The 23293-nt window shown below is 40.6% G+C and overlaps 2 protein-coding genes across 2 annotated transcripts in view; one reads left to right on the top strand and one right to left on the bottom strand.

The window, feature by feature from the left end:
• LOC308655784 (interferon-activable protein 203-like) overlaps positions 1-23293 on the bottom strand; it is a 441182-nt gene that overhangs the window by 87622 nt on the left and 330267 nt on the right. The window lies entirely within an intron of this gene.
• On the top strand, positions 15522-19847 carry LOC308657116 (olfactory receptor 6N1-like; the record flags this gene model as incomplete). The annotated part of the gene is made up of 3 exons (XM_081308575.1): positions 15522-15537; positions 15883-15955; positions 18898-19847. The coding sequence occupies exons 2-3, from the start codon at positions 15931-15933 to the stop codon at positions 19845-19847; spliced, it is 975 nt and encodes a 324-aa protein (XP_081164701.1). The 5' UTR covers positions 15522-15537; positions 15883-15930.

Here is a 23293-nt window from a genome sequence, read left to right as displayed (position 1 = left end):
GAAAGTGTGTTCCTCTGCCTCAGCTTCCTGAGTGGCGAGGATTACAGCTTTGGCCAGTGCACCTGGCTCTCTTATGAGATTGTTAATAACATTCATCAAAAGGTAAATGTGAAGGAATGACCAAAGGCAGAAAGTCTATCAAGGAAATAAAAGCAAAAGCTCTTCCAAACCCGGGGAAAGATAAATATCCAGATACAGGAAGTCAAAGATCACCAAACAGATTCAATCCAAACCTTACTACCCCTCAGCATATTATGATCAAATGTTACAAATGGACAAGGAGAGGATTCTAAAGCAAGAAAGTAGAAGCAAATAACATATAAAAGGCAGAGCACACTGGTGCACACCTGTAATCCCAGCAGTTTGGGAGGCTAAGACAGGAGGTCCGTGAGTTCAAAGCCAGCCTTAGCAACTTAGTGAGGCCCTCCCTGTCTCTAAATAAAATACGAAAAAAAGGGCTGGGGATGTGGCTCAGTGGTTGAGTGCCCCTGAATTCAATCCCCTGTACCAATACATAAATAAATAAATAGATAAGTAACATATAAAAGTTGTTCAATATACCTGGTGCCCAAACTTCTCAGCTGAGACCTTGCAGTCTGGGAAACAGGGGATGATATATTCAGAATATTAATGGGGAAAATGCCACAAATACAGTCCTCAGCAAAAACTGTTTATGTTTTTAAGTTGCATTTGCTTTTAAGTTATTCTCTTGTTTTAAGAACTGTCTCTATCTTTAGGCTCTTTGAGAGGACATTTCTTCTGGAAGCTTCTCAGCATTGGAAGTATGTACTGGAAAGAAGTGGTAGAAAGTGTAGGCAGGGTCTCCTATTCTCCAAACTTATAGCTGGGAAGAAAAAAGATAAATATATCATCCATTAGCCATAGTATTGTGAGTGGTAGAAAACAAATGCACATAGTCCTTCAGAAGTACGTCTGCTAGCCTGCGAGGAGATGTAGAGCAAGGTTCCCAGGAGAACATATGTCCTCTGGGACACAGAGGTGAGCGCTGACCAAGTTAGGAGGTACCCAGTTAGAGTACGTACCAGGGAAACCTCCAAGAAAAAGGAAACATGATGTGTTTGAAGAAATTTTAACAGGTAAATAAACAAGTGGGAATAAAAAGAGACACAGCAACAAAGAATGCAAACACTGTTTATTCTTACATATGCTTCATAATTTCCTCTTCCTCCAGAACAACATGAGGCAGAACATTTTAGTGGTCAGAAATAACGTTAAATTGATAAACATTATGGATGTATGTCTATCTTTGTGGACGTAAGAGGTTCATTGTATGCATGACCAATATATTCATCTGAACTAATAATTTTTGGAGTTATGCTTAGGTATATCAGCAGACATTATGTTATTTTAAGGTTTGAGCCCTATTTGGTGTGTTCAATAAAAATGTATGGGAAAAAAATAGAAAACAAGAAAAAGGACACTAATTAAAAGAAAGTTCCCTTGTAATCTTGTGGTTACAAATGGTGTGCCCACATCTTCCTCTACAGAAATTTCCCTTCACTGAAAGCTCTTTCACAGCAGTCTAGTCTTTGAGACATCCTTTTTTTTTTTAAAAAAAGAAATAAAAAGAATATTTGATAGAAATCTAAATCAGTCAAACTAAAGTCTGAATTGTAGGACGTTAGAATCTCATGTAAGGCTAATAGTGAAGTATTTTGAAAGAGAATTATGAAAAATGGTATTGATTTGGATCCCTTAGAAACTTGACTGAGGCTGGCTTCTTCATACTGTGAACCTGGTCTCTAGGAAACAACGCTGAGGCTCCTCCCGTCAATGTTCTTAGCCTTTCGTCAGAGATACTGAACTTTGACTTTCCTGTAAGTAATTTAGCACAATTGAAACAGTGATAGCAGGATTGTTATCTTTTTCGTTATAGCGTGTCCATAAATGAATGAAGGTCTGATATTAGGAGTTTATCAATCCGGGAGACTTAAGTGACCCTTCATTGAAGAGAAAATATCCAAATGGAAAGGCAAGTCACCGGCCATTTCTTTCTCTTTCTTGTTTACAGAGTGTCAGTGGCCTGAAGAGAGGTTTCTATTTCTACCTGTACTTCAACATTATAGACAGCATTTTAAGATGCCAGGACTCCAGGATGGGGGAAGTCTGCTATGAAACTGCTTTTGGTTTAAATAATAAATGTCATCCTATTGACACACTGAGGCTTGCTATACTTAGAAGGTCATTATGAATATGTAAATCCTTACTCAAACCAATCAAGTTGGGCACTACTTGTCCTTAATGATGACTCATGTTTTCTGCATTATTTATAAATAATCTCATGTGGATAGTAAGCTCATATTACCATGGGAGTTTGGAAATTATAAAAAGCAGAGAACTTCTAGAGGGTAGGGGGCCTGATAAATTATTTGCATTACAAGGTTTTCTCTGTGAGGTATAGTGACGCTCTCTGTAGTTCTGTAACCCTTAAGTGACAAGTAAAAGGCACCAGGCAGTGGAGAGTGTTGTGGTAACCTACCAGCTAATCTGCAAGCGGAGGGAGGTCATGACAGGAAAAGAGGTTCCAAAGACAGCCAATATAGGCGAATGATCCAAGGCCATCTACAAGGAAGAAGTTGGTTGTCTTCCTCTAAACCAGCAGCACAGAGGAGAGAGTCAAAATTTGGATTTGGAAATTGAATTTATACCTATTCTCTGAATAACTTCAACAAAGCAGGTGTACATCAGAAAAGAAGCAACAAGGATTTATTCGGAGTGACTGGGACAAACACCTACATGTATTCATGTATTCCATGTTTTTTTTTAAATACAGTTTCGTTTCCTGTTTGTGTGGTTGGATGGATTGAGCTGGTTATAGAGGAAACGGAAGGAGTGACATAAGCAAAGTTCATAGAGGATCCCAATTCAGTGTCTAGGGCCTAAAGGTGCCTATGGCAGAAATTACTCTGATTCAGAAAATGGTTCTCCCTGTTATATTTCAGAAGCCATCTTAACGTGGTGAGATGCTTTGGTGATTTCCCAGTAGATGATGTATGAACTTTCTGGCCTAAATAAAGATAATTCACAGCAATGCTTTCATTGAATGTGTTGTTGAAATTTTAATAAATGGACTAAAGTCATGCTCAAGATAATTAATTTTTACTGACATATTGGCAGTGACTGAATAATTGGTGATCTGGGTTATTCTCAGAAAACTCAAATAGAATACAGGAAAGCTTCCCACACCCCACAAGAGGTTCAGATAAACTTGCAACACCTCCTAGTACCCCAAGTTCTGGTTTTCAAGATCATTTAAAATCTTGAGGGAAGAGTCCCACCAGGTTGATTTAGGAACAAACCAGTCTAAAGATACCAAAAGTCTCTTAAGAAGATAAGGAGTGCTGGGTGTGGTGGCAAACCTGCAATCTCAGTGAGGCAGGAGGCTGAGGCAGTTTGAGGTCAGCCTGGGCAATTTAGCAAGACCCTGTCTCAAAATCAGGAATAAAAAGGCCTGGAGATGTGTCTCAGTGGTAGGACATCCAGTACTCTTCACACCCTATCCCCCCCCCACCCCCCAGCGGTCACAATAAGAGTGAGTACTCACCTCCTTTAAAGTTCATGTGAGGCTCAGGAATGAAAGTTCACATAGGAATAAATTCCACAGTCTTAGAAAAGAAAATGTAATAAAAGGGTGGTTTTTATTAATACTCAAATGAAAGATCTTTGTTTGTTTTCCTATCAATAAGATTAAGAGTAGATTGTCCTATTAGTCATAGGACCAATAAATATGTCTCTTTAGTTTTCCTTCACAAGAAAATCCATTTGATTTTTTTTTTCTTTTCTGATCATCCATAGTTTTTATCTGGAAGTATGAGCAAGACCATGCTTCATTCAAGTTGTGTTTTTCTTCTTTTTAAATTATTTTCTTTTTTTCCCAATTAAATATTTAACCTATATGTAAACATACAAATGTTAAACATATTTGTGAGATACTGTATCTTTTTTTTTCATTAAGAAGTGCTTATCTTTTTATTTTTAAATGATTTCAAAATGTACAGAAAAGTAATAAAAACAATATTAAGAAATTAAAACTAGCCAGGTGCCATAGTGCATACCTATAATCTCGGAGGCTGAGGCAGGAGGATTGTGGGTTCAAAGCCAGCCTCAGCAAAAGCGATGTGCTAAGCAACTCAGTGAGACCCTGACATGGGATGTATCTGGGGATGTGGCTCAGTGGCTGAGTGCCAGAGTTCAATTCCCAGTACCCACTCCCTCCAAAAAAAAAAAAAAAAAAAAGAAAAGAAATTCAAACTACCCTTGACTTAGATTTGCAAATTAATATTTTGCCGTAGTTGCTTTAACAATCTCTCTATGCATTATTATTTTTTTTCTTACACATTTCAAAATCAACTGTGGATATTTTGATCCATGATCCCTAAATACCCCAGTCTTTAATATCAAAGAATATATTCACATAATGATTCAAATGTACATTGATTAAAATCAGTAAATTTAAATCTGATATAAGGGCTGGGGATGTGGCTCAAGCGGTACAGCGCTCGCCTGGCATGCGTGCGGCCCGGGTTCGATCCTCAGCACCACATACCAACAAGGATGTTGTGTCTGCCGAGAACTAAAAAATAAATATTTTAAAAAAATCTGATATAAAATGATTACATAATTTATAGTCCATATTCAAATTTCTCCAGCTGCCCTGATATCATCTTGCAGGGTACTCTATCTTATTTAGAAACATGTATATATTGCATATTGTTGAAATCAGGTTAAATATGTCTATTTCCTCAAACATAGATCATTTCTTTATTGTGAAATTTATTCTAAGCTAAATCTTCTACTGTCTCTCAAATCTATTTTTAATCCTCTTTTTAAATCAAGTTTCAGTTCTGCAAATTCTTTCAAAAATTATTTCTCAAGATTAAAATCCTCCTGTTAGTTTCCTGTTGCTGCTGTTAACCAATTACCATGAATGTCACAGCTTCCACAAGAGAAGTTTGTCCTCTCATAATTGTACAGCCCCCAAGTCCCAAATCGGTGTTACTGGGCATTACTATAGATATTTCCATTTCCAGCTTCTGTGAGCTCGCTGCTTCCACACCCACCCTCCATGCGTGTGCTAGGGGCACTTTGTTCCGGACCACCTGACGAGATCACTGACTGAGTCACTTTTCTTGGCTTTCTGCCTCCCTTGTCCTCTCTGTAGAAGTCCTCCCGCCAAGGGTTGCATTTTTCAAATCCAAACCAACGGATGCAGAGTTCAGACATCTAACCACTTCCTTTTTGGAGCATTCACCCTGGCCCACTGTACTCCTGCTGCAATCTCCCTGGAATCAGCCGTCAGACCGTAAGGGTCAGCTCATGCCTGGGAGCCTCCCTGAAGTTATTCAACCAGCCAGCCCACAGCCTGTCCCTTAACTCGCCTCGCCTGTTCTTTTCTGCCTGAACCACAACAGAGGTATTTGCCTGCAGTTTCTTCCTTCTCCCTTGACCTCGTGACCTACCTCAGCACTTTCCCAGGTGGCCCTGTGTGGTGTGACCCACCTTCTCCTCTTGTGAACTGTAACCAACGAACTATCTTCTTAGTGGCTTTTGTTTCCTGATCTGTGGGCCTTACTTTGCCTCAAATTTCTATTAGTATAAGGATCTTAAATCACACTAAATCTTGTATTAGGGCAGCTCATTTGGGAGGTTTTAGGGCAGAACCAGTTCCTTGTCTCTTCTGTCCTCTTATGGTGGTTGGCATCCCATGATTTATAGGCACATCCCTCCAGTCTCGGAAGCCAGCATGTTCGATTTGCCTCCATTGTGTCTTTATTTCACTTTCTCCTCCAGTTGTGCTTCAATCTCTCCCTGACTTCCTCTTAAATGGGCATCTGTGATGGCACGCAGGGGCCACTTAAAAATATTTTTTATTTCTCTAGGCTTCATTACATCTACAAAGATCCTTTTATAAGAATAAGGTAACATTCACAGGTTCTAGGGATTAGTACATGCACATGCCTCTGGGAACCGTTCTTCACCTACCGCAGATCCCATTCCTAAATTGGAGAAGGAAGATCTTCCATAGTATCAACCCTCTCCTACGACCTTTCTCTATAGCTTCCACATGTTATTTTCTCATCAAAAACATCGTACCATCCTCAGTGTAAGCGATGGTCACAAAAAACAAAATGAGAAGAAATACAACCCTGGGGATAGAAGATTGGAATGATGTGGTCACAAAGAATGCCGGCAACCACAAGAATTTGAAGAAGATGAGGAATGGACTTTGCCCTTGGATTCCAGTGAGGACCTAGCCCTGCTGACATCTTGATTTTGAACTTTTGGGCTAAATCTAACAAAATATATATAATACCTACATGAAGAGAACCAAAAAAAATATGATGGGAGAAATCATAAAAGAAGTAAATAAACAAAATAAATAGAAAGGTGTTCCATGTTCATTGACAGAATCAAGTTGTCAAGTATCCTTGCTTTCTAACTTGATATGTAGATCCAATGCAATCCCAATCAAATACCAGCAAGTTATTTTGTGGATGTTAATATTTTTCATATTTTTTATTCAATAAATTTAAGGAGTACAACAATATTTTGATATATTCAGAGTTAAGTAATTATGCAATCAACAAGTAACATATCCATCATGTCATAGAGTTACTTTTAAAATTTTTTTGGCAAAAGGCCTTATAGTGTTCTAAATGACAATAGAAAGAAATATTAATATCCTTGGGTATGATTACTTTTTAACTACAACATGAAGGGTATGACCCATTAAAGAAATGATTAAGCAGGACTTGATTGAAACTCAAAACTTCTATTCCATAAAAGACACTGACAGGAGAATGAGAAGATAAGCCATAGAATGGGGAAAATATTTGCAATAGTAATACCTAATAAAGGATTAATATTCAAAATATGCAAATAACCATTAAGTATCAACAATAAGAAAATGAACAAGTTGATTAAAAAATGGGGAAAAAGATCTGAATAGACTCCCCAAAATCTGAAACACTAACATCATCAAATGCTCATGAGAGCATGGGGCAATAGGAACTCTCATTCAATGCTGGTGAAGATGCAAAACTGGTACATCCTCTTTGGAAGACAGTATGGCAGTTTCTTATAGAATTAAACATATTATAACCATATTCCAGCAATTGTGCTCCTTGGTTTTACACAAAGAAATTGAAAACTTATGCCCACATTAAAAAAAAAAACAAGTGTAAACAAATGCTTATTGAAGCTTTATTCAGAATTTGGAAGCAATCAAAACATCTTTCAGTTGGTAAAAGCGTAAGTAAACTGTAGTACATCCAGACAATGGAATATTATTCAGTTCTAAAAGGAAAGAGCCATCAAGGCATGAAAAGACATAGAGAGATGTGCACCTTCAATGTGCATCATTAAGTGAAAGAAACTAACCTGAAAAGGTTCTGTACTATGTGATTCCAAGTATCTGTTATTCTTCAAAGGTACAAGTACAGAGACAGTGAACCAATCAGTGGTTGCCATGTACTTAGAGGGAGAGCAATAGGTGGAAAGCAGATGATTTTTAGAGAAGGGACACTACTCAGTATATTCAGATACTAGAATGGTGCATTCATGTCACAATACATTTGTCCAAGTTCACAGACTGTGCAATACCAACATAAATTATTGATTTGGGGTGATAAAAATGAATCAATATTGGTCAAATGTTCATTGATTGTAACAAATGTATCACTCTGGTGGGAGATGTTTATGATGCGGGAGGTGGTGTCTATGGCAACAAAGGGCATATAGAAACTGTCATTTCTGTTTAATTTTGGCTATGAACTGAAAACTACTCTTAAAAAAAGAGTTAGTAACAAGAATCAACAAATGGGACTTTCTTAAACTGAAAAGTTTTTTTTCAGCAAGAGAAACAATAAGAGAGGTAAATAGGGAGCCTACATCCTGGGAACAAATTTTTACTCCTCACACTTCAGATAGAGCCCTAATATCCAGAGTATACAAAGAACTCAAAAAATTAGACAATAAGAAAACAAATAACCCAATTAACAAATGGGCCAAGGACCTGAACAGACACTTCTCAGAGGAGGACATACAATCAATCAACAAGTACATGAAAAAATGCTCACCATCTCTAGCAGTCAAGGAAATGCAAATCAAAACCACCCTAAGATACCACCTCACCCCAGTAAGATTGGCAGCCATGATGAAGTCAAACAACAACAAGTGTTGGCGAGGATGTGGGGAAAAGGGTACTCTTGTACACTGCTGGTGGGACTGCAAACGGGTGCGGCCAATTTGGAAAGCAGTATGGAGATTCCTGGGAAAGCTGGGAATGGAACCACCATTTGACCCAGCTATTGCCCTACTCGGACTATTTCCTGAAGACCTTAAAAGAGCACACTACAGGGATACTGCCACATCGATGTTCATAGCAGCACAATACACAATTGCTAGACTGTGGAATCAACCCAGATGCCCTTCAATAGATGAATGGATAAAAAAAATGTGGCATTTATACACCATGGAGTATTACGCAGCACTAAAAAATGACAAAATCACGGAATTTGCAGGGAAATGGATGGCACTAGAGCAGATTATGCTTAGTGAAGCTAGCCAATCCCTAAAAAACAAATACCAAATGTCTTCCTTGATATAATGAGAGCAACTAAGAACAGAACAGGGAGGATGAGCAGGAAGAAAAGATTAGCATTAAACAGAGACATGAGGCGGGAGGGAAAGAGAGAAAAAAGGGAAATCACATGGAAATGGAGGGAGACCCTCATTGTTATACAAAATTACATTTAAGAGTTTACGAGGGGAATGGGATAACAAACATGGAGGGAAATGAATTACAGTAGATGGGGTAGAGAGAGAAGATGGGAGGGGAGGGGAGGGGGGATAGTAGAGGATAGGAAAAGTAGCAGAATACAACAGTCACTATTATGGCAGTATGTAAAAATGTGATGTGTAACCGATGTGATTCTGCAATCTGTATTTGGGAAAAAATGGGAGTTCATAACCCAACTGATTCTAATTTATGAAATTTGATTTGTCATGAGCTTTGTAAAGTTGTGAACATCCAATAAAAAAAAAAAAGAGTTAAATTGCCTTTACTGTGCAAATTAAAACAACACAGAGATTCCATCTTACTCCAGGTAGAATGGCAATTATTAAGAATACAAGTAACAGTAAATGTTGGTGAGGATGTGGGGAGAAATGTACATTCATACATTGTTGCTGGGACTGCAAATATATGCAGCCACTCTGGAAGGCAGTATGGAGAGATTCCTCCAAAAAACTGGGAGTGGAACCATCATTTGTCCCAGCTATCCCACTACTTGGTATACATACAAATGATTTGCATCATTTGTGATGCATCAGTTTTTATAGCAGTACAAGAGCTAAGCTATGAAGCCTACCTAGGTGCCCTTTAACAGATAAATAAAGAAAGAAAATAAATGTGGGGTGTGTGTGTGTGTGTGTATAATGGAGTACTACTCATCCATTAAGAAGATAGACTTTGTGACATTTACCAGTAAATGGATGGATCTGGAGATATCATGCTAAGTGAAACAAGCCAATCCCGAAATCCAAAGACTGAATGTTTTCTCTGATATGTGGAAGCTAACTCACCATAAGGGGTGGTGGAGGGGAAGAATAGAAGTTCAGTGGATTAGACAAAGGAGAATGAAGGGAAGGGAAGCGGGATAGGAAAAGGAAATATAGTGGAATGAATCTGATATAACTTCTATGTAAATATGGGAATACACCACATTGTATTTCACCTTCATGTATATCAGTAAGACTGAAGTCCAAAGTAGAATAAGATATATTCCATGCTTGTATCCAAATGGATTCTACTGTCAAGTATAACTAAAATAAATAAATGAATGAATAGAATTTTTTAAATATTTATTTTTTAGTTTTAGGTGGACACATATCTTTATTTTATTTTTACCTGGTGTTGAGGATCGAACCCAGTGCCCTGGGCATGCCAGGAGAGTGTGCTACTGCTTGAGCCACATCCCCAGCCCATGAATAGAATTTTTTAAATGCACTAAACTTTACAATTGACAATTTGAAGAATGGGAATTAAAACCTAAGGTTTTCGGCTGTGTTCAATTGTAATATTATACCAACACAAAAAAATTGCATTTGTGATTTTTATTTTTTGGTATCCTTTGAGAGCCACAAGAAAAGATATTATATATGTGTATAAGCAAGCAGAGATAAATAGGCAGAAGATCAGAACTATATATTTTTTTTTTTATTTTCTAAAAGGAAACTCGAGTTTTGCTTTCCTAAAAACTGACAGTTTATAAAATGTTTTAAAGAACAAACAAGTTGAATTCATATGATTTACATCACTGTTTTTATGTGTTTTTCTTTCTTTTCTTTCTTTTTTTTTTAAGCAGGAGTCAGGCTGTTACCCTGATATCAAAATGTACTTATTTTTGTCAAAATTGTATTCTATTCCACATCATTTGTCAGAGTTCAAAAATGTGCAGTTCAATGTCACCAGAGAATTCATAAAGTCCAGTCTATTTTGCATATTAAAAAGAAAGTGACCAAATTTTGCTATGTGCTTGTATAAATATATCACAGTGAGTCTCATTTGTGTGTGCAATTATAATGCACCAATATGAAAAGAAAAGAAAATGGGAGGGAAAAGTAAAACTAGAGGAAAGGGATCAGAGGAGGGAGGAGAAGGGAGGAGGGGAGGAGTCCTGGGGATGAAAAGGAGCAAATCGTGTTATGTCCTCTATGAATATGTCACAAAGAGCCCACCCTTATGTATGATTTTAATGCATTAATAAAAGCATAATTTAAAAAAAATGTTGAGGTCAGAGCAGGTATATGACCCATTCTGCCAGAGCTGGTTAGTGGCAGAGCCTAACGGGAAACTTAGGCCTCCTGTGAATGTGGGAAATGAACATGAAATGAAATTCCCTGTCCTGACCAGGCCTGGGGAAGGGATTCTGTAACAACGATATCTATAGCAGCTTCTTTCCCATCTTGGTCTGCATCCCCATGTTCCCAATTAGCAGTAATTGAAGGAGCCTCTCCAAGGCTCGGATGGTCTCCAAAGAGAAAATGCTGATAATTACTGAAGTTGAGGCTGTGAGTCATTAGCAGGCACCAGGTTCCTCCTGGGAATCGTTCCCTCGCCTCTCTCCCTGGCTTCCCTGGGCACTTAAGCTACTTGTTTGCCTTCTCATTAGCAAACTTGTTAGCACTTCACTCCGGTTCCCCTGAGTTGCTCAGAAGAAAAGTTTTGTGGGAGGATTTCCTCAGCTGGGTAGGTCTGGCTCTCCTGCTTCCTCATGAGACACAAGGCATCAGATCTTCCAAACAGGCTATTTGTGACCGTGATAGTTCAGTAATGGGGCCGATGCTTCTCTTCTTGACTCAAAGGAAATAGAAATGAGCGTCTGGGCTGGCTAGGGACATGGAAGTTCAACGCAACTGCCTGAGTTTAACTGGGAAGGAGAAAACTGTGTTTTGGACACAGTGCTCACAGATTTGCAGGCTCATTGCAAACTCTTGGACCTTTGAGCAGAGGTGACCTTCTCTTCTAGGTTCTCCTCCCCACGAATAAATTTTCTACACACTCTATGTATTATTACAGATGTTTAGTGCTCACCAAGAACTCTCATATTTTAGTGATATCTCTCCACTGAAGCAAGAAAGGAAAAGGTACATGTTATTGTTCCTCCTCATTCAAATAGAAGCCTGCGGCTTTAGAATTACCTAGAACAGAGACTGACCGCCCTGATAGGGGACGTTTTAAGCACTTCTCAATTGAGATCATGCGAAATGACTTTCACATTTGTCCAGTCTTTCACACTATTCAAACCAATCATCAGTAATGGAAGGCAACATCTATCTAGTCTTCATGAACAACTTTACATTCCAGCAGTAGTACCACTTATTGAGTACTCACTAAAGTTGGGATATGAATGAGGAAGCTGAGACCAAGCAATGCGACATGTCTAGTATCACAGAGAAAACGATGGCCCTACTGCTCAAGCCCAGATGACCGGAGTGGAAAGAAGACTCTACACAAGGAATATAGAAAAGGTAGAAAATGGGTGCATAATAGTGATAGCTCAGAGTGAAGAAGGTACATAAAGCTCAGTAAACGGGAGGCTCAGAGACACTATGCTCAGCAAATGTCAGAATCCCATCGTCACCCTGGTGTTACCTTCCCGATGTAACCAGATCTACTAAAGGACTCTCCATGCTCAGTTTGCTGAAGTACTGAGTTTCTGAATCAACAACACCCAGTCTAGCAGGGGGTTTCAGAACATGTCCCAATTTCTCCATTCTCTGCCCCTTGCCACTAGAAAGAATTGCGAAGTTTTGATTTCTGAACCCATCCTCAGTTCCTGGAACTGAGCCCGTCTGCCTAAGGCCCTCGTTGTGTTGAGTCTTTCCATGGGGCACTCGATTGCATTATCCTGTCAGAATGAAACCATATCTATGAGAAACAAACAACAGCATTACAAGAATAATATGTACCGTAGATAAGTACAAGGCAGAAAATACAAATAGAAACTTTAAATGGAGACTTAAAGCCTTATCAGTTTCTGTGTCCTCTTTGCTTTCCCAGCTAACCCATTAGTTTCTCTACTGAGATGATTTAATACAACTCTCTCCCTTTTCTGAGGAATAAACTGAGGATCTGGGGGTACCATGATCTGCCAAAAGACGAACAACTCGTTAGTGGCCAAGACAAACCAGAACATGGCAGAGACAGATCACTGTGTGAATCTTAACTAGTACTGATAAAAGTGTCTTTTAAAATTTTCATTTATTGGCTCAACAATCCATTTTTGCTGCTATGACATGCGACAAGGTCATTCAGGGTCACCCCAGGTGAATTTGGGTAGAATGAAATAATTACACAGACAGAAAGGCGATATCTTTTTCTTAGGGTCTGGTGACAGCTCTCAACCTTAGGGGTCCATTGGAAAGAGAAAGAGCATGCCCCGAACCCTGGTTTTATTGGGGGAGGTTGTTTGAAAGAACATTTCATTCATATAAGGCAGAGGGGTAATGTTACAAGGGGAAGCCCACTCCCATTGGGTACCGCCCACTCCCAAAGCTGTGCTCCTCTGTGGAGCAGAGATGGGGATCCACCTGCTTCGAGGTCAGGAAAGCCAGTCTCCACATTTCTATTGCTCAAAGCTAGGGGGCGCTCAGCTCCCGACATTTGCTTTTTTGTTTGTTTGTTTGTTTTATTTTAATTTTATTGTTGGTTGTTCAAAACATTACATAGTTCTTAATATACCATATTTCACAGATTGATTCAAGTGGGTTATGAACTCCCATTTTTACCCTGTATACAGATTGCTGTGTCACATCAGTTACATTTCCATTGATTTACAAATTGCCTTTCTAGTGACTGATGTATTCTGCTGTCTATCCCATTCTCCACTGTCCCCTCACCCCTCCCCTCCCCTCCCCTCCCCTTCTCTCTCTCCATCCCCTCTACTATAAATCGTTTCTTCCACTTATATAATTTTTCTCCTACTCCTCCTTTCCTCTTATATGTAATTGTGTATAACCCTGAGGCTCACCTTCCAATTCCATGCAATTTCCCTTAACTTTCACTTTCCCTCCCGCCTATCATCTCTGTTTAATGTTATTCTTCTTCTCCAGCTCTTCGTCTCTACCCTGTCCTTGGTTACTCCCCTTATATCAAAGAAGACATTTGACATTTGTTTTTTAAGGATTGGCTAGCTTCACTTAGCATAATCTGCTCTAATGCCATCCATTTCCCTCCAAATTCTATGATTTTGTCATTTCTTATTGCAGAGTAATACTCCATTGTGTATAAATGCCACATTTTTTTAATCCATTCATCTATTGAAGGGCTTCTAGGTTGGTTCCACAATCTTGCTATTGTGAATTGTGCTGCTATGAACATCGATATAGCAGTGTCCCTGTAGCATGCTCTTGTTAGGTCTTTAGGGAATAGACCGAGAAGGGGAATAGCTGGGTCAAATGGTGGTTCCATTCCCAGCTTTCCAAGAAATCTCCATACTGCTTTCCAAATTGGCTGCACCATTTTGCAGTCCCACCAACAATGAACAAGTGTACCCATTTCCCCGCATCCTCGCCAGCACTTGTTGTTGTTGGACTTCTTAATGGCTTGTGCCAATGATATTCAGCTCCTTTAATGTCCTTATAATTCTTTATGCTTTTACAATTTTTATGCCTATGTATCTTTCTATTTTTATGCTACCTTTATATCATTTTGACCTTGATCCTTTTTTATAGAGACGACCATCTAAAATTGCACACAATGACTATTTCTGGTCTTGCTGTAGAGACATGGATTGAACCACAAATCCCTTCCAGATGGCGAGATGACCTTTGCAAGACTTTTTAAGTCTCATTCCATGCCCACAACATGAGTAGCCAGCCATGGATGACTGCCCACACTCTTCCATCTCAGGGACGCTTGGTCTATGGTTGCAACACTTCTTAAAGAGCAGAACTTGGACTAGACTCAGATAGGTATGATGTGAATCCAAACAGACCTCCTGCTTGCTTTCTTCCTTCACACTGGTTCAGCGTTACCGCATAACCTAGCAAGAAGCAGACCCAGTTTTCTTTCAGAAAGATCAAAACCAACCTGGACATCATCTGATCCTATATTGTTGGATCCAAATCCAAGTTGTGCCACTTTTTGGTTATATGATTCTGAGCAAAATCTTAAATTCTCTTTCTTATATTTAAAAAGGTTATCAGGGACTCCATGGTCCTATAAAAATGAAAGGAAACAAGACACACAACATTCCTGATTCTGTTCCTAACACTCAGCATGGCTCCTAAATAGTAGTAAGCTTTCTTACTCCTGGGGCAGGACAGCCTAGTGGTTAGAAAAGAGACTTTGAAGTCTGTCTCCTTGGTTCAATCATTCTCTTTATCACTTTCTTGCTATAAGGCCTTGAATTATTCACTTAGCTTTCTGCTTTTCAGTTTCCTCATGTGTGACATAAAGGCAATAAAATCATTTTCAGAGAAATCTCATGAGGGTTAAATCAGTATATTCATGTAAAGCATAAAAAGCAGTAAGTATTCCACATCAGATACACATTACTTGAAATTTTTCCATTTAAATTTTCTACAATAGAAATTCATGCCTTGTGCATTTTTGTCATCTGCAGGTCAGGAGAATTGATAATAATCCCAATAAAAAATCCCCTTTGTAGCCAGTTGTCCAAAGTCACCCTGCGAGATCCTGTGTGTGTGTGTGTTTTTTTTTTTTGCCTTTGTGAAATTGCTATTATCCCTTAATGCATAGATTTTGGACCCCCTATTCGCCTCTTTCTGTCTTCCTACACTGCAGTTTGCTCGACCTGACTTTATGTGTGTGTGGTTGTGGGGAAAACATAATACTACTTGACAGCACATGTTCTGATGACAATCCAAAGAAAGCACTGGCAACGGTTGGAGTCACAAGAATCAGTACTGTGGACTGTGGACTACGTGCTGAGCCTGCAGAATATCACAGTCCTTCTGCAGAGACATAAGAAGTCCGAACAGCTCAAGGTAACATGTATATTACGGTTTAGATCGAGGTGGCTCATGTGTGAAGATATTGGTCCTACAGCAGCACTGTTCAGAGATGGAGCTTTGGGGGAGTGATGGGATCACAGGGCTCTGACTCATCAGTGGGCTATCTATCCATAACTGAGGGAACTACTTGTAGCTGACCCCAACTATGGGTAGTGGGCCACGGTTGGGGGAAGGAGGTCTCTGGTGGTGTAATCTGGAAAGATATTTCTTTCCCCCAGTCTCTTCCTCTTTCTTTTTCACTCTCTGCTTTCTGGTTTCTATGATCTGATCAGCTTTCTTCCTCCCCTCCCTTCCACCATGATGTTCTGCCTCACTCAGGCCCCCAACAATGGAACCTGTCAACCATCAACGGAAACTTCTGAAACCATGAGCCAAAGTGAATTTCCCCCCTGTAAGTTGCTTTTATCAGGCATTTTTGTTTTGTTTTGCTTTGGGGTTTTTGATACTGGGAATTAAACCTAGGGGCACTTAACGACTGAGCTAAATTCCCAGTCTTTTTATGTATTTATTTTAAGACAGGGTCTCACTGAGTGGCTTATGGCCTCATTAAGCTTCTGAAGCTCACCTCAAACTTGTGATCCTCCTGCCTGGGCCTCCCATACAGCGGGGCTTACAAGCATGTTCGACTGCATCCAGCTTTTCTCAGATGTGTGTCACAGCAGTGAAAAGCTAACAGCACAATATCCTCACCATTGATTCCCAGTACAATGTCCAGCGTATTTATCCATTTATGAATGAATGGAGTCCAGGATTACAGAGATAAACAGAGACAGAGTCTGGACAAACAGAGACTAAGCACCCTTCCTCTAACCCCACCAGAGGTCATTCCCTTTCTTACACTTCAGTTTGCCCAACACATCTCCTTTTTTCCTTTGGGCTCGTTTATTCCTGCAAACTTCTGAGCCACACCCCCCCCCTTTTTTTTTTTCCCAAATCTTCCTCAGGACAGAGCTTCTCAACAAATGCAGATGTTAGGTGGCTGAACCTCTGATCTCCCTGCCCCTCCCCCTTTGAGTGTCCAGAGCCTGAGGAGGGAATGAAAAGCTCTGAGGCAGATTCCATTTGTAAGCGAGCAGCCTTTCTGTTCAGCTCGGTGTGCCACACAAATGTCATCCCTTTTTTTTTTATTTGTTATGATGAAAAGAAGTGGGAAGCCATGTGTCAGTGTGACACTGTGTGCCTCGGACTGAATGTTTATGTCTCCCCCAAATCCATCTGTTGAAACCTAACCTCTCGGGGGATGATGTTTGGAGGTGGGTCCTTGGGAGGCGAGAAGGCTGTGAGGCTGAGCCATCATGAACAGAATTGGTGCTTCTACAGGAGGACTCCAAGGAGCTCCACTGCATGTGGTCACAGCAAGAAGATGGCCATGTGTGAAGGAGAAAAGGGTCCCTGCTAGACACGGACCATGGTGGCACCTTGATTTAACAGCCTCCAGGAATAAATTTATGCTGTTTATAAGGTATCCAGTCTGCGGTAGTCTGTCATAGAAGCCTGAAGATAGGATAGATGCCCCTGGTCTAATTCTGTGACTCTTTCCTTCTTCCATGTTGATATCAGATTTATCACTCCTGAAAAAGAAAGATTGCATATGCATATATATGTATATCTATATATCTATATGCATATCTATATATCTATATGCATATCTATATATCTATGATTCTATATATCTCTATATAATTCTATATACAGACAGACACATATTTACATCATAAACTCGGCAGTAGCATCAAAGTAATATTCTTGCATCTAGGATTTTCCTATAGTTTGCCATCCAAGTAAAACTCAAGTATTTTTAAGCCTGAAAAAGGACCGTTCATAGTTATACTGGAACGATAGGCATTGATCAGAACTGTCTTCAGAAAACCACAAGTCTCTTATGGAAGGCGATAGGCCTTGTTGCAGAGTGGAGAAAAGTAGAAAAGTCATTTGAGAAATACAACTAGTTTGCTTCACTTCCATGAGCCCCATATCCTGCCCCAGAGGGACCCTTAGGGAGAGCAAGTCACACTCGGTAACTCTAGGGAACATAAGACAAGGAACCTTTGGGAAGCGAGCATTTCCAGGAGCTGAAATGTCAATAGCGAGGGATAAAAGGGATGGCAAGGAGAATGCCACAGGTCCCAATGCCATCCAGTGTTCAGGCCATGGGCAGGAGGGTGCAGAAGAGATGAGAGCAGCTGAAGAAGACTAGGAGGGCGCTTTGAGCTGTCCTGGGTGAGCCTTGTTAGCGTGTGGGAGGGAAATTCAAAAAACATTGCTGTTGATGCTACCCTAAAGCCAATACACACTTTTCAGTTACCCTAAAGATCATTAATTTATCTGTGTTGTGCCTGGTGTGGTGGCAGGTCCTTAGGAAGCTGAGGCAAGAAGATTTTAAGTTCAAGACCAGCCTGGGCAATGTAGGGGACTGGAGATGTGTAGCACAGTGGTAGAGCACCCCAGAGTTCTATCCCTAGTACTGCCAGAAGGGGAAGGAGGAGGAGGAGGAGGAAGAGGAGGAGAAGTAGTCATCTATGTTGTAAGAGTTTTAAAAGGAATTGATTAAATCTTTTTGGTTTTGTTTTGGAGGAAAGGAAGCTGAGGTTAAGTGAGAAGTTCCTCAACTCAATGCTTATTGCTAGTGTCAGAAAGTTCAATGCAGCCAATCTCCAGTTTCAGAGAAGGATCTTTCTTGTTTGGGGCTGCTAACTCATGGTTTTCTCTTTGAGAATTTCTGGTTCTTTGAGAGTCACCTTTTAGAAGGTGTAATGTGACTTCTGGGTGAATCATCACGAGTCACCATGGAGATGAGAGGTCAGGGATGATACTTCAGAGTTTCTGGAAATCTTTCATTTCCTTGATTTTCTCCTAGTCCTCACCAAAATAGTCTATACACTCAAGACAGGCTTCCTGAAAGAGGCCTCCACAGTCGCTGTTAGCTGACTTTTCTCCCTTCACCCAGCCCAATTTTGCAGGTTCATTTATTGTTGGAACTATGGGAGGGATAACAGTAGAAGTTTCCTCTCTTTCTCTCTTTTTATTTCATAGTGATGTAGGGGAGAAATACAGTTGCTTAAATCTCTGGAGCTAAATATTACAACACAGAAAGGAGAAACAGGGATCAGGAGGCTTTGTGTCTATTTCCAACCCTGGCACCTACAAACACTATGAAACTGGACAAGCATGTAACTCTGGGCTGCAGTTCCTCTATCGCAAAGTGATGACTTTACTGGATATTTTCCAAGTGCTTTCAAGTGCTCACAATTGTCCCTGGCACTAGTAATATTTTCTGAAGAAAGGAAGAAGCTAGACGTTACTCATTTTTCTGTCTTGACCCTTCATTTCTAGGCATCATGGATCATGTCAATCACAGCTGGACCCAGACTTTCATCCTTGCCGGTTTTACGACCACTGGGACACTACGACCTCTTGCTTTCTTGGGGACCCTATGCATTTACCTCCTCACCCTTGCAGGGAACTTGTTCATCATTGTCTTGGTAAAGGCAGATTCTGGACTGTCCACACCCATGTACTTCTTCATCAGTGTCCTCTCTTTCCTGGAAATCTGGTATGTCAGCGCCACGGTGCCCACACTGCTGCACACCTTGCTCCACGGGCGCTCACCCATCCCGTCGGTCGCCTGCTTCCTCCAGCTGTATGTCTTCCATTCCTTGGGCATGACTGAGTGTTACCTGTTGGGAGTCATGGCGCTGGACCGCTACCTAGCCATCTGCCGCCCACTGCACTACCATGCACTCATGAGCAGACAGGTACAGCTGTGGCTAGCAGGGGCCACCTGGGTGGCTGGCTTCTCAGCAGCACTCGTGCCAGCCAGCCTCACTGCCACTCTGCCCTACTGCCTGAAGGAGGTAGCCCATTATTTTTGTGACCTGGCTCCACTAATGCGTTTGGCGTGTGTGGACACCAGCTGGCATGCTCGGGTCCATGGGGCAGTGATTGGTGTGGCCACTGGATGCAACTTTGTGCTCATTATAGGACTCTATGGGGGCATCCTGAGGGCTGTGCTGAGGCTGCCCTCCGCTGCCAGTCGTGCCAAGGCCTTCTCCACCTGCTCCTCCCACATGACTGTAGTGGCACTGTTCTATGCCTCCGCCTTCACAGTGTATGTGGGCTCCCCGGGGAGCCGTCTTGAGGGAACGGACAAGCTCATTGCTTTAGTTTACACCCTCCTTACTCCTTTCCTCAACCCCATCATCTACACACTGCGCAACAAAGAGGTGAAGGAGGCGGTGAGGAGGGTAACTGACAGGCTCAGGACTGTTTTGAGTGGACCCTGATGATTTCATCTGGCATAATCCAGATTCTGGGTAACTGGGCGAATCAGCTGTTTGGTTAATCAATCATCTGGTCTGAGTCAGTAAACAATGATAACATAATCAATCTGATTATTAGGTCAAAAAAAAAATACTGCAAACTCTGAACTAATCTAAGGTGGCCCATGTAGGTAGAGAGGAGATAAGGTCTCTGATTCCTTCCCAACTGAATGGGGGAAGAAATGCAGGAGGAAAAAAACATGGGGTCCTGGAGCAAATGTTGAAAGCTGAGTTATTGACTTAGAGGGTTGTGGAATTCTGAAAGAAAGAAGACCAACTGAAGCAGGGAGTTGCCAGTTTAGTCAAGACAAGAGTTCTAGAGGAGGATGAAAAGGGTCAAAGCCAATTTGGCCAAAAGGAGACTAAAATTACAACTTGTACGAAGGTTTTGATGTGCAGCGGTGAGCCAGGGGCAGAAGCCATTTAGCTGGTGGAGTCCAGTGATCCTGAGATGTCGAGTGACCAGGGTCAGCTACCTAGGGGACAGAACTATCTGGACAGATGGCTGGGAGCTAGAGATGATAACGTACTGTGTTGTGGGGCAAGGGTAGGGAACTGAAGAATGTTGTCAGTGTTCTCTTTCACAGTCAGGGAATTCACATTAAAACAGCACTCGGAGCCATATTTTAAGATCAGCAGTGAACCAACAAAAAGCTTTACTAGTCTTACCTGTGAATAAAAAGTAGAAAGAGACTTAAATGCAAAGCAGAGATAAGGACCCAATTCTCAGATCACACACTACTTCTTTGTTTCCCCAGTTTCTCCAGCTTTCCTCTACTGAGAAGAGTTTGGGAATCACCGATTAAATTCAACCTTCATACTTTAATAATGTGTGAATTCAAATCACCAAATACCTGCCAAAGGATGCTCAGATAATCAATGAGAAAGGCAGAACAGAACCTTGGCAGAGACTGGGTGCCGTAGGGATCTTGAATACTGTTGTTCATTTTTCTCATTCTTATTTATCTCACTGCTTAAAAAAATCAATTCTTTTTTTTTAAATGCCTGCCCTAAGACAGAAACAGTAACTGTTGCTTCAAATACATTTTAATTTAATCTTCATAATATTCCTCTGAAGAAAGAAGAATCATTCCAACATTTACATAATGAAAATAGAAATATTACTGGAATTGCTGTAAAGATTCCACTTTAAATCTACCCCAGATGGCTGAGTGACCTTGGCAAGCCTCACTTGGCCTCTGTCTGCAATGTGAGTGGCTGGCTGTGGCTGACTGCTCACATTCCTTCCAGCTTAGAGAGTTTCTGTTCTCTGATTGCAACACTTCTTAAAGGAAGCAGGGTGAGAAAAATGGAGAAGATCTGAGTACTGAGAACAAGAGAGGATTTGTTGTTTCAAACCCCAGTACTGCCATTTATTTTACCTATTCAATGCTGGACAAGCAAACAATATAACTTTCCTTTGACCTTAGTTTTGTTTTCTTTAGAAACATCTATGAGAAAATCTTCTAAAATTATTTGAAATAGCAATATTAAGTGTTTAGTAAACAATTAGCCTCATTTTTTTCTCAGAGTGGTGTGGTGGTTAGAGAAGAGACATTGAAACCTTTCTGCCTGGGTTCAGACAGTAATTCTACCACTAACTGTGTGATCTTAAGCACCACATTAAACTTCCCTGTGTCTAGGTTTCCTTATCTGCAAAATAGGCAGAACAATAGAATTTTAAGTGCTATATAAATATCAATCATTATTCAAATGTTTTCCACATAGGTTTCTGTAGTGGGATCTATTTCCTTAAGAATGCTTAGCTTTACACATATCTCACTTTTGTGCTATGTGTGAGGCTGACAGACCTGGCACTAGTCCAAATGATGCTTCTCCTTTTGACTTAAGCGTCCAGCATCATTTTTGCGTAACCCTCAGTCTCTTCCTGCTTTCATGAAGTCTCTGCCACTTCGCTAAACGCTAGGTGCAGTTTTCCACTCTGTTGCCTTCTAAATCTCGTGCTTTGGGGCTTCAGTTCTGGCTGTCTTGCACCACAAGTTCCTCCAACGACTTTTTTGTTGTTGTTGTTTTCCAGGAGTGGCTGTGAGCACAACAGGAGTTCTGTGGTTTCCTGTGGTAGCAGCACTAAAGAATGGCTGGAAACTGCCTGCCCTTGCAATGGCTTGGGTCACAGTAATTGATAGCTCCGTGAGCCCTGTCTCTGTGGAGTCTGTACCGTGTGGCAAGCCTGGGGCACTTATACTTCTACTGTGGGGACATAGTGTCATGCAGCAACTCAGGGCAGCAGGTACCACACTGTTGGTTTCTAGCACAATGCTTACCATTCATTCATATCTGAACAATGAATGAATGAATGAATGGATGGATAAACTCTTAAGCGTGAAATGACTATGGCAGATATGAAGTTCTCCTATAACTTAAATACCAGGACAAGATCTCTTTTAGAAACCCATTCATAACCTCAAAGTCCTCTTGCCTTTCATTCTATAATCTTTTTATTTCTTAAGGGTTTTGTAGGTTTTTCCCTTTGGAATAGAAAGTTTAGGTCATCCTTAGCACAGAGATTCTCAGCATACATAAATGACATGCATGCAGAGTTGCCACTTTTCCCACGGTGACATCCAAATTGTGACTCTGGTAGGACAGAAAACTATAAGAAGCCAGGACTAAACGGTGGCACCATCACACCATTCCTTCTGCACTAGCTTTAAGGCTGACATTGTCATGGAGTGTATTTAAATAGTCTGTAGTCTAAATCCCAGGATGTAAAGAGCAAAAGGAGGTGCTATTAATGAGTGCCCTGGAAGACAGGTCCCAGAGCGTCTCACACAATGACATATGGAGACGATACATTACTTCATACAAAGTTATTTAAAAACACAATTATTTGTTCAAATAACTACATGCCTAAAGGGTCTCCAAATCAAAGCAATTCAACAGTATTTACAAAACACAAGTCTTGCTTCATCTCTCACATCTATCTGCTCCTTTGTATCCTTACCTAACCCTGAGAGAGAGGCCACCTTTCCCTGTATGATTACTGTTTTCCTTTTGCAAAATTCAGAAGACATGAATATTTATCTTCCATTATTATGCATAGGCTCTTTAATATATACTTTGTTCTATCCTTATTTTTCCTTTTCTTAGTAGGAAATATTAGAAATAATTCTAGGGCTGGAGATGTGGCTGAAGCGGTAGCGCGCTCGCCTGGCATGCGTGCGGCCCGGGTTTGATCCTCAGCACCACATACCAACAAAGATGTTGTGTCCGCCGAGAACTAAAAAATAAATATTAAAAAATTCTCTCTCTCTCTCTCTCTCTCTAAAAAAAAAGAAAAATAATAATTCTAACTATTCCTCCTCCTCCTCCTCCTCCTCTTCCTTCTTCTTCTTCAGAGATTACCCCCTTTCACATGAAAAAATAGCTCCATCGCACTCCATTGTGTT

Source organism: Spermophilus citellus, assembly GCF_964194105.1.
Source record: "Spermophilus citellus genome assembly, chromosome: 9".
Taxonomy (NCBI): Eukaryota; Metazoa; Chordata; class Mammalia; order Rodentia; family Sciuridae; genus Spermophilus; species Spermophilus citellus.
The sequence above is the reverse complement of the archived record's forward strand: the minus strand, read 5'-3'. Positions and strand labels throughout refer to the sequence as shown.